We start from the raw sequence: 12344 nt of genomic DNA, 5'->3' as shown, positions 1-12344 counted from the left end.
TTTCAGTGAGTCTGTTGAAGTGGGAGAGAGAAGCAGTAACATTCCCCTGTTCCATACAACCAGAATTATGCCTCTCTGTTGATGGGATAAAGAGGCAGGTAACAGTAACCAAATGTATAAATACAGAAGCTGAAATAAGGAACAGTTAAAAACAAGGCTCTAATAATCTTTCTCATACCAATTAGTATTTGAGCATGTTGGTAATTCAAATATTTCAGCAGACCTGCTTTTTGTAAGAAAAGGTGTGAATACTGTCCTGTACCTTGTCCGTGACAACCTGAGAAGTCTGTAATGAATGTCTGCGCCCTCCTCTGTGTGTTACAAGAGGACCACATAACCCCCAGCTCTGGAAAGCTTCAGAACAATGCCAAGTTATGAAACTGGCAACTTTTACACCAGTCTCAAATTTCTCCCTATTTCATCTTTAAAAACCACACAACAATTGCTGTGTATTAGCTAATGGAGAAAATGTCAAAGTATTTTTGAAATCTCCTATTTATTCCAGTAAATACATTCAGTTGAACTGAAATAATAAATAATAAATCAACTAAACTTAGTTTTGTGCTTCATCTTTTTTCAAAAGACTGCCTGAAAAGCAGTTGTCTTTGGATGTATAAGCTATTGACAGCTGCAGTCAAACTACTAGACAATAACAAAGAACCTAGTTAAACAGAGATCTTGCATATGGGCCTGACTATTCCTATTATGCACTCTTCCACAGCTCTTTCCACTTATTTCAGTCTTGCACATTTGAAGTAATGGCAGATCAATAGCTGCCTCTTAATATCTTATAAAAAAGGCAGTTTGGGCTTCAAACTGGAGGACTACCTCTGAAAGGCATCAGCAGACAAAAATATGCTTATTGAAGGGCACTGTGGATGTTGAAAACTGAACCAGTACATCAAAGTAAAACTGCTTGAAAGTGGTAAAAATATGATTTCCTTCTTCCCTACTGAACCCCAAACAGTATTTACATCTCCATAACTGTTGTATTTGATTGCAACCTTGGTGAAAGAGAAAAAAATACAATGAAGATTCTGAAAAATAGAACAGATTCACTAAAAACAAAACAAAACAAAACCCCAAAACCAAACACTACAACCCCCTAACTTAAGTAATTTAGTACAGATAATAATTCTGAAATTTCCTGTGCCAAAAGATAGATAGAGTACTTTCTACAGAGCCACTAATTCATAACAATACCAGGGATATCAAACCTAATGTCCTGAAATAGTAAGGAAACATTTCTAAGATTCTAAATGCGGTGAGGTATTGGTGGATTTTGAAATTTAACATATCGTTCACAGTCCTCCAGAGATTTCTCTTTCCTTTTACTCTATTTCTGTAAGAAATTAATATGAACTAGTGTTTATAAACACAAAAAACAACAGTCTATATCTACAATTTAACTAAATAACTTACCGAAGTCTGGCTAGAACAACCTGAAGAAAATTTAGGACCATACTCAGTTCAGCTCCTCGACAAGCAGGCAGCAGCATAGTAAAGCCATCATTTAGCAACTTTTCCTCAGAAAGGCTCAAGTAGCAGCTGGTCTCAAACACTTCTTGGACACCATCAATGTAGGTTGAAAGTAGAGTCCAGAGATTTTGTTTCTGTGTGTAGTCATTTTTGGTTACTAAAAACTCCTTTGCCTTCTCACGGAAAGCATTTGAGAGTTTCTCAGCTAGGACACTAATGTCCATGTTCTTCTCAACATAAATCAAAAGGAAAGCAAAATGGCCTCTCCAGATAAGAGCTCTCTGAGACACAGTGACAGAAGATGGAGTCAGGAAATCCAGAAGATCCAACACTCGACTCACTATATCTTCTGTCTCTGCAACAATTGCCAGCATGAGGAACAGGTTAAAAAAGTTCTGCAGCCCCACTTCTGTCAGCTCCTGCATTCTTCTCCGATGGAACTTGGAATAAATCCTACATTAAAAAAACCAAACCAAACAAACCAGGAAACAGAAAGTTTCTTAAAGTATGCAATTTTCTATCTGCTTGATACTCTAAAATTGTATTTTCCTGCTTTTAGTTTACAAGTTATCCTCTTACAATAACCCTTAATTTATATTTTCCCTTCCCTCTTCTACTGTTTTGGCTAGTGGAACAAGCATGCTATTTCATTTTCTTCTCCCAATACAAGGTACACATTAAGAGTTTTCAGTCCGAGGTAGCCTAACTTTTCTCCCTTATCCAACCTCTAGTACAAAGTTCAGCACAATGTTATGAGCAGACTCTATTTTGTCTGTGACAGGTATTCTCCATACCATGCCTTCCTTCATATGAATTGAATTTAGCCCGTCAGGGCTGCTAGGAAAGGAAGTTGGCAAGTGGCATCTCTTAGCAACAGCAAACAATTCCTGTACTCCAACTTTTTCCTTAGAAACTCCCTTATTTCCATGTAACACAAAGAAAATTGCAAAAAGACCAGGGAGGCTCCTTCCTTTAGCTACTGATTTCTGTTCTTACGTTATACTCCCACAGCTGCTGCGATCAAAGGCTCACCTACCTAACCATCCCGCAGCAAAGGGGAGAGGAAGATTTCTGATGGAAAGCTTCTTTTCTCCACAGCGCTTTGCCAAAGTCTGTATCGACCTGTATTGCACACCTACGGTATGTACTGTGGACTACAAGTTTGGGAGAAAACAGGGAAACTGAAGCGTTTGGGAGAAAAACCTCTCTCCAGAAGGAAGATGTTCAGAAACTTTAAGCTGTATTGCTCATCTGACAGCGCTGAAGTCATACATAGCTGATGGTGAGCAGCAGTGCTACTTCACAACTTTAAAGTGGTTGACAAATGCAGAAAGCTTTTACACAGGTGTCTTTTCTGTGACCTTTGCTCAGATCTGGACTTTAAATAAATGTCACCATTCCTATGACAGAGGAGTAAGATGAAAATGGCTTGCTTAACTTTTTGATTTGTGCGTTTAAAACCTTGGGTATATCCTTCACCTTTAATTTAAAGTAAGTTCCACATACGGTAGTTAAACATCCATAAATGATGTTTTCCTATTCTGTCACCTGGAAAAATAGTTGGAAATGGTGCTGAGGTTATCAAATCTAGCCACCAAAAATTACAGCAAATCCAATTAATGTTGTTTGGTAGTAAATTATTACTGACAGGCATTTACGTTCTTCATGCATCAATTAATGCTTGGTTAGCTGCTGAAAACAGAGTTCATCCCAAAATCATAGCTGTAGGCTGTTAAATTTTGCTACTTGTGTAATTGATTTATTCAAGGTAGAAATGATGAATACTGTTTGAGCACACTGACACAGTGTATGTTGTGTATTATTATTCCCCCTCTTAAATTAGGGAAAGTAACAAGCTATAACAGCACAAGAATGTAAGTATATTTTTTTTCAGTACAAACAGAGTAGGCTAATTAAAATTACTAACTAAAGCAAGATACTGATTCAGCATCTAACAACATATTTGTTTCTATGTAGTTATAGTAATTTTTAAACCTGAGCTTCACTGACTGTTAACAACTCATGAAGTGTTACTCATTACATATATTTTCCTTTTCTGATAGCCAAGATAACCCACCCTTCTTTCTTGGAAGAAACATACCACATAGCTTTCTGCATGTGTGTGCACATTTTTAATATATTTATTACTTGCATACAAAAAGATTTTATTAATACTTAATAAAATTATAACTAATTTTATTGACACTTAGAAAATTTTAAAAAAATCAAAACAAAAATCCCAAAACAAGTCTCCTATATCCAATGAAAAAAAAAATTTTAAAAAGTTAGCACCTCTAATGATCAGTACAACCTCATTACTATAATAAAAGTTTTAAGGATTCATTAAGTATATAAAACATCAGGATTTTTACTTAGAGCATATATATTTTAAGTTTTTTTTATATCATGACTAACCATAGTTCTTAATTAATATGTTTCAAAATTAAATGAAAAATTAAAACCCTCACAAAAATGTATTGTGAGAAATTTTGGAAAACATGAAAAAGAAAATGGAAATATAAATGAAATTGCAGGCCTAGCAAGAGCCAGTCTGCATATTTTTGGACAACACATGGCTTACATGCAGCTCAAACAGAATTTCTGCACTTTAGTTACATTACCTGTCTGGCAATAGGGTTGTACCACTGCAAAGGTTGCCAGTGTACCAAATTCCTGGCCTATGGGACAAAGTAAATAATCACAGGCTATGGATGCCAAGGTGATTCTTGGACCCAGCTCTTGGAGCCTGTCACAGCCTCAGCTGGCAACAGAAACTTCAGGGAACAACTTTCTTCTTCACATCCCCTTCACTTTCTCATGAGCACAGTACCCCACCTTGCTTTGGTGTGTGGCTGGGAGGACCATGCACTCTGAGTACACCTCTTACAATATGAGGCAAACTAAATAGCAGCCATACCGTCCTTTAATTTGTTTCCAAGGATGCATGCCGCAGTTCTCTGCCTCTTCCTTCAGCATCCATGCCAAAATGCTGAGAAAAATGAAGTAACTGTTGCTGGACTTGTACAGGGTGGGGATCTGCTGTTCACAACAGCAACTTTTCACCAGCTCAAGCATTGACAGGGAAGTTTTACTAGCATTTGCTAGACCCTTCAGACCAAGCCAAGGAACAGTAAAGCAACTGTTCTAAAAGAATAAACAAAACCAGAAAAGATGATAAGTAACAATGAATATTAATATTCCAAAGGCAAGAAGATGCAGTCCTTCACAGAAACAAAAGGACATGTTTCTACCACAACTCAAAAAATAAAAATGCATTGTAACTGTGCAAAGTGTTTTTACAAGATCTTAAAATCAGTAGTCCTGATGAAAAATAAGAGTAAAAATACATTATAATTCATTCTATTGTGACACAATGTAATGGACCATAACATATACTTAAATATGATTTCTTAAATAAATGTAACAAATTTAGGGACACTGCCATTGACGAGTCAGTTTTACAAAAGTGTAGCAATCAAGACTGGCTAGAGGAGAATCAGAATTAATTGCTAAAAATCAAGGACTATCCACATGCAATTTTACATTTTTATATATTCATCTACTTACCAGGTTCTTGCTGTAATAATCCCAGAGTATGGTGACAATAGACAGGTTCAAGTCCCAGAAACTACACAAAGTCAAACAGCACTGAAGATGCATTCGTAAGTGTTCCTCTAACACAGCAGTCTTGAAAAGGAAATAAAGAGTTTATTGCAGGAGGGGAGCAGCACCTTGTCTATGCATAAACTCTATACTACCAGACTATTAATTTCCCAATATAAAAATTATTTTTGATTATATGATGTTGAGTAAATTAATTTGCTAATACGAGCAATGAACTATTATATAAAAGCTGACAATTACATCCTGCAATCCAGCCAGGATAATAGTTCATCACGCATCATTTCAGGCATCCACAGAGTTGTAGACACATTAAGATAAGGGCCAACTCAACATTGTGAGCCTAAGTTGAAACATGACTGCATGGTACAGAACCTCACAAAACAGTAAATGGGGCATTAGCTATACTGAATGCATAAGTCAGCTGAACACTTAAGCTCTTTTGTCACATAAGTCCAAAGAAAAGTTCATTCACCACTGATACAGAGGAAAGGTGCAACTATTTCGAGAGCTCATGTTTCTCTTAACAATATTCCAAACGGGAGGATATTATTTCCTGAATCATGTTCCTTCTCAAACCTCTACAACATGGCTATACTACCAACATCCCAGACGACTCTAAATCAAGGGCAAATAAGTCTCTGAACACCAGGGGGGAAAAAAGAAAATAGACAAAATCTTCACACACCACATTTTTTTGTAGTCATCAATTCCAAATTTTGCACACAAAAGGAAAAAGGCTCATAGGAAAGAAAATAGGAAATTCCAAAAAATTTGAACACAGTGAAGCATTCAGGTTGTAATTGTGGGATACTAAGAGTGGGATTTATCTTATCCAGCTTTTGATGTCAGCAAAACTGGACTTGCACTGGAGCTAGGATACTAGGGGCTCCATGCTCTGATTGAAATCTCATGTTTAATCCAGCCTATTTTAGACAATTACTTTAGGATAATAAGTATAGGATGATAAACCCTGGAAGGACTTTATTGTCTCCACTAACTATAAAAGTGGTTTAGTGGACCAGCTTGTGTGTAGTTGTCTTAAGCGAAGACTTTTATACATGTAAGTCTAACACATCTCTGGTATAGTAGTGAACTTGTTCTGTGACAAGAGAAACTCCTGACCTACTTCTAGCTTTCCAATACATCTAAACACTATACAGGCCTGGAATTTCTAACAGCATAAAATAAGCTAAAGAGGAATAAAAGGGATAAGAAAAATTTTTTAAAAGTTCAGGATTAGTTTTGTGACTCAAAACCATAGCCCAAGGAAGGGGAATGAAGGAAACTATGCCTCAGAAAAATATTGGGAAGTTATCCCCTTTGGTTCCAATTGCAGTGCTAGGTCCTGAATTATGTCCCACACTCACCCAGCTTAAGTTTAAGGAAAAAAAAAAAAAAAAGAAAAAAAAAGAAAAAATCACTGATGCTAGGTGATGGAAAAAGATATGATTACATTGTGCTGGGGTTTCCTCTTTTTTTTTTTTTTTTTCTTGTTTGGTTGTTGTTGTTTTAAAATAGTCTTTCATTAAGCACCTGTTACTGGAAGAGCAGGACCTCTTCTCTTACCCACAATGCTACTTCTTATGGCTTACTATATCTTAGAGTTGCTTTTTTTCATGTTTTCAACGCTACGCAAAGGAGTTATAATTCATTAACTTATCTTTACCTGGCTACACATTCATATGGAAAACATTATTTGCTACCATTTATCAGACCACTGTAAACAATTACACCAATCATCTACAATAACTTCTAATCATGTCTGCCTTCTCTTCTCATGAACAATTAATGTAGGGCATATGGCTTCTAAAGCGGCACATTTCTAAAACAACTTGAAAATTGAAAAGGCATTTTCAGTTGTCATAGAAAATTACACATTCAAGACATTATGTATAACAACATATGAAAAACACTGAAGTAGAAAAGAAAGTCTTCAAGAGAGACTTATTAAAAGATGTACAGAATAATAGTTCAAATATAATAAAAATGCTTACAAATGAAAGGTGATCCTCAAGTATTGTTTTTATATACGACATAAGTGTAACTACTAAATCAGTAGTCTTCCCAAAATAACAATCTTATACAAAAAACAAGGGACAGAACTGCAGCCATTTGCAACAGCTGCTTTTTTTTTTTAATGAATAAAAGCAAGAGTCTTGATATAAAACAAAAAACTGCAGCTGAACATACCTATTTCTCTAGAGATCTACCCAGTTATGAAAGATATAAAAAAAACCAAAACCCACCCCAGACCAAAACACACACCCTTTAGAAAGAGAATGCTTAGTCTTAAAGCTGTAATTTGTACATAGGATTATGTTTAGGATCTAATTCAACAAACAATGACTGCTTTCAGTTAATTCAACAATAAACACGGTATTGTGAGCATCTTTAATTTCAACCATTATTTATCTGTCCAACAATAGTTTTAGAACAGTTTCCAAAACCAAGATAGTACTGAAAGCTTTATCTCAAATTTAATATGAAAGAGTTCTCCAGACTTCAAATATCCCTGGGATTAATGGATTCTCTCATTGCTCTTTTGCTTAAAATGGTCTCTTGCACTGCTGGAAATACTATCAGAACTCTTGAGGTAGTCAGCTTTTAATTTATCACAGAAGGGAGGAACACTAGATACTATCAAAATGATAGTACTATCTAAACACAAAGTTTTTCTCTTATGACCTCCTACTGCAGTAACAAAATTGGTTTCCTAGAACTCCAACAAATACTTCTGTACCTCTTTTAGAGTAGAATTAAAAAAAAAAATATAGTGAAGGTATAACAAAATTGAGGCAGAAATGAAACAACATGAAGCATTTATTTTCTAAAACGTGAGAAGGCTAACAAGAAAGATTACTATTAGTTCTTACGAACAAAAAAGCTTCTGATTCTCATTTACAATAAAACTTTGTAAACACAAATTCATCTTGTACTGACAATCCATAAAATTAGTCAGTTTGATGTTGCTTAGTATACAAATACAGCTACGTTAATATTCTTAGTACAACAATTTTCATTTTGTAGTACAAATAGAATTCTAAACCAGCTCTACTTTCGTTATTAGCCCAGTAACAGAAATCTAAATTACAACAGAAGTAGGGAATACCTCATATAACTAATTTCCCCATAAATGTCCCTTTTTTTGTGATACAGATGGGAGATCTTTCATGCAAGCAACTGTCTCCAACTCTATCCATCAATGATTATAAAAAAAGAGAGCAGTTTCTGGCTGAGAAACTAACCAAGTCTGCCAACTGTTTGAAGCTGAAAGGATATATCCAAGGAAGCAGCACCCTACTCTTGCCCAGCTATCCATTACTGCTCCTATGTTTATTTACAGCCCACAAATAGAGTATTTTTCCTTCCCATCTCCATTGGTCCCCTAACCTTAACAGCACATCTTTTCCTTGCTCAGATGCAGGACAACTAACATTTTAAAAAGAAGTAGTTCCTACCTGAAGACAGGGCACTGCAGCACCCCTCTGCCTCCTTCACCTGGACATGGGACAGACACCTTCCTCAGGAAGTCTTTACACCCCCAAACTCAGGCACATGCTGGATGAAGGTGGCTCAGACTCTCTGCTGCCTGCACGAGGGCTGCCCTCTCTGTGCTTGTGGATCACTAAACCCAGCAGTTTTACTGAAACTACCAAAATGCTGCAGGTTTAACACTGGTTAGTCATTTTTGCATCCCACTACTTAGCTATCCTAAGGATGCTAAAGCTAACCTCAGCTTCTGCTGATTCATCATCAAAGGTGAACATCCTTTTCTCTACTTTCATGATGTTCCCTTACCCTCAAAATCCATGTCTGCAACAGTGCCTATTAAATCATCTTTTCACAACATAGAAGTTGAAGCATACATGAAGAGAAATTAACAGTTACTGGTAGGAGAGAGATTATTAATTTACATTACAAATGTATGATCTGCACCTTTTTCAGATGTTTTTGAACACACAAAACTATGCATACTTGATTTAATCTCCATTCCCCCCCATCCTTTGTATATTGCCATTCTCCTTCCGAACATGTCTAGTCTACAAGCTTTCGAAGTTAGGGAGCAACAAGCACAAGTGGATTATAAGGTTGATGGACATACTGTGTACTAAACATGATTAGTTTTTAAGCTTCCATACACTTAAAAATGAAGTTTCTAACCACCAATTCCTGACCTCTCTTGCAAATGAGTGATTTGGCACTATCATTTCTTCTAACTTATTTTGCACAGCTATTACTGTGCATCTCTAGTATAGATAACAAAAGGTATATGCTGAAAAGTATGGCTCAGTGTCATGGTTTAATCCCAGCCAGCAACTAAGCTCCACAAGCCACTCGCTCACTCCCCCCACTGTGTGATGGGGGAGAGAATCGGAAGGGTAGAAGGGAGAAAACTCATGGGTTGAGATAAAGACAGTTTAATAGATAAAGCAAAAGCTGCACACGCAAGCAAAGCAAAATAAGGAATCCATTCACCACTTCCCACCGGCAGGCAGGTGTTCAGCCATCTCCAGGGAAGCAGGGCTCCATCACATGTAACAGTTACTTGGGAAGACAAATGCCATAACTCCGAATGTCCCCCCTTTCTTCTTCTTCTCCCAGCTTTATATGTGCTTAGCATGATGGCATATGGTATGGGATATCTCTTTGGTCAGTTGGGGTCAGCTGTCCCAGCTGTGTCCCCTCCCAAGTTCTTGTGCACCCCCAGCCTACTGGCTGGTGGGGTCGTGTGAGAAGCAGAAGAGGCCTTCACTCTGTGTAAGCACTGCTCAGCAGCAACGAAAACAGCCCTGTATCATCAACGCTGTTTTCATCACAAAGCCAAAACATAGCCCTGTACTAGTCACTCTGAAGAAAATTAACTTTATTCCAGACAAAAACAGCACACTCAGGTAGCATTTACTAACAAACTCAAGCCAAGCGTTCATGGGCAGTATCATCAATAATGGGCTGTTGTTCATGCAAAGAGCACCATTCTCCCTTTTGCTTCTTCCTGCTCCTCCATGTTCCATTTCAGTATTGACTTCTTGATATCTTACTATGCTTCTCATTCCTACATTTTCTGGTCTCAAAAATACTTACTCAGCAGATACTTCAGAGATACAAAATGATAAGATAAAAGGTAAGAGTGACCACATGAAGCTGACAGATCAATAGAGGAGGACAGGTCTACTAGTAAAAGCAAATCACCTAGGCACTGTCAAGAAGGCTGGTGTCAGCCTTCTCTCCAAGCTCCTCTCACAAGAAACTTCTCTCCAGTTTCTCTCACAGAATGGTAAGCATCCAATAAGTGATGTTATTGCTGTAGTTTTAATGTATATATACAGTATTTGTATTCAGTTATATACTGTGAAATCATTCAAAAGGAGTTAACCTTTTAAGCTGAAAAACTATATAAACGAATTTTAGTTTATGTATAGCATCATTTTTCAACTTTTTAATACCCTATCTGTTGTTTCAACCATCCTAATAAGTACAACACATCTTTTTGTAAAAACTGTAGTTGTAACAAGTATTGTTCCATACTCCAGCTTCAACCACAGCTGTTGCTACTGCATGAGCAAGGCAGTAATAATAATAGAAAAAGAACCAATTCCTTTTCTGCTTTCCACAGCAGAACTTTGCAGGTTTGTTGTTGGTTTTTTTTTTTATTTCATCTGAGACCAAATAAAAAAATAAACATGGTTATTCTCATCTTAAGCATACACAAGTTAAAGAAATTATTTTTATAAGTGTTTCTGATACAGCATTTGCAATTTGTACCATGCAACTTCAGAAAAAAATTACAGACTGGCAATGTAACATATTTAAGAATATGATGAACAGCATATTTAAAAGTATTTTAAAAGGAGGTCAATTCTGACCTCTGGGCCATGAAGCATTGCATTAACAGTTCTGCAGAAAGAAAAATGATAAGGTATGAAATGAGTGCTCAGAAACTAGAACCTTATCAGTAAGAGTTTGATTCAAGCCTTTAAGACAAATTGCTCAGCAAGGCAAGTCACCTTCCTGCTGTGATGAGGATATAGCTGAATTTTCAATGTAACTGACTATCGCCCTCATCATGTCTCCTCAACTTGATATCTTTACATTCAGTATCTGGTTTACATTTTCTAAGCATCCAGTTCTTATTCTGAATACATCTTGTCTGAGTAGCCATATACCTACCCTTCCAGGATAATTATCTTTTTCCTTTATCTGACAATTTAGCATCAAGCACAACCACTTTAAAGCAAGTGTAACTGCTAACAAGGAGGGAACTCTATACCGCCATAGTTCAGCTACGTCAAGGATGTTCATTTACCTGTGATAAAAACACTAGAATACCAAAAATACACTTGTTAGTTGGACTTTGTTTCATGCACTGTCTTTTCCTGAAAGCATCCCTGACACTTTCTTTGTTCATTATTTCTTCCTTTACACACTTACCTGAGCATCAGTGGATTTTTTTAGGAGTTCTTCCACAAATTTCCAGTTGGATTCCTTCTGTTTCTGAAAAATAATGATTATCAGCATGAAATAGCATCTGTATTCCTCACAGGAATCATTATGTAATAACATGAAAATAAGCAGGCAAGAGATTTCCACAAATATTTCATTTCATGCCTGCATATTGTAGTCATAACTGAAAACAGCTTTGTTGTTTTAGGAATGTAATTGGTACCTGTCCTAAAAATTAGGCCTCAAAACCAAATATAGAGCTCAAAATAAAAAGAACACAATTTAAGCTAGTTTAAGTGACTCATTTGAAATCCCAACCTTCACCTCTAATAAAGAAGCAAAACATTCAGGCATTTTTTGATTAGTACAAGCAGCAACTATGTCTTACAATGTCTTTCTTTAACATCGTGTAAAAAAAGGAAGATAAGTAAGAAGGAGGAAAAGGTATCATCTCACCTTGTTTTTTGCTTTTCAGTGAAAAAAAACTACTTCTAACTCATTTTTCCCAAGCCAAGCATTAAGGATTGTTTCGGCCAATTTTGTAAGGAGTTGGCCAGATAGCAATGGCCTATATAGATAGAAAAAAAATATAGGGTGGGTCAACTATGCTCCAGAATTCATATTCTTCATCTTGGGAAGACAGATGACTATTCATCTGGATTAACTAGACAATACTAGTGAAGTAAAAGAGTTGCATGGCGAAGTATATTAAAAAGGAAGAGGAAAAAAAATATATTTAGGGAAAGGGGAAAAGAAAAAGGTAGAAGGTTTTGCAACTAAGGCAACCAGGAAAAAAATAA

The 12344-nt window shown here is 36.4% G+C and overlaps 1 protein-coding gene across 1 annotated transcript in view; it reads right to left on the bottom strand.

Moving 5' to 3' along the window:
• MMS22L (MMS22-like, DNA repair protein) overlaps window positions 1–12344 on the bottom strand; it is a gene marked incomplete at its 5' end in the record, with an annotated part of 94736 nt that overhangs the window by 57357 nt on the left and 25035 nt on the right. Inside the window, 4 exon segments of the mRNA XM_010288514.1 lie at window positions 1423–1932; window positions 4397–4623; window positions 5047–5166; window positions 11533–11595. Coding sequence (XP_010286816.1) covers window positions 1423–1932; window positions 4397–4623; window positions 5047–5166; window positions 11533–11595 — 920 coding nt within the window.

This window comes from Phaethon lepturus, unplaced genomic scaffold (genome assembly GCF_000687285.1).
Source record: "Phaethon lepturus isolate BGI_N335 unplaced genomic scaffold, ASM68728v1 scaffold3696, whole genome shotgun sequence".
NCBI lineage: Eukaryota > Metazoa > Chordata > Aves > Phaethontiformes > Phaethontidae > Phaethon > Phaethon lepturus.
Note: the sequence above shows the minus strand (reverse complement) of the source record. Positions and strands in the feature narration are given on the sequence as shown.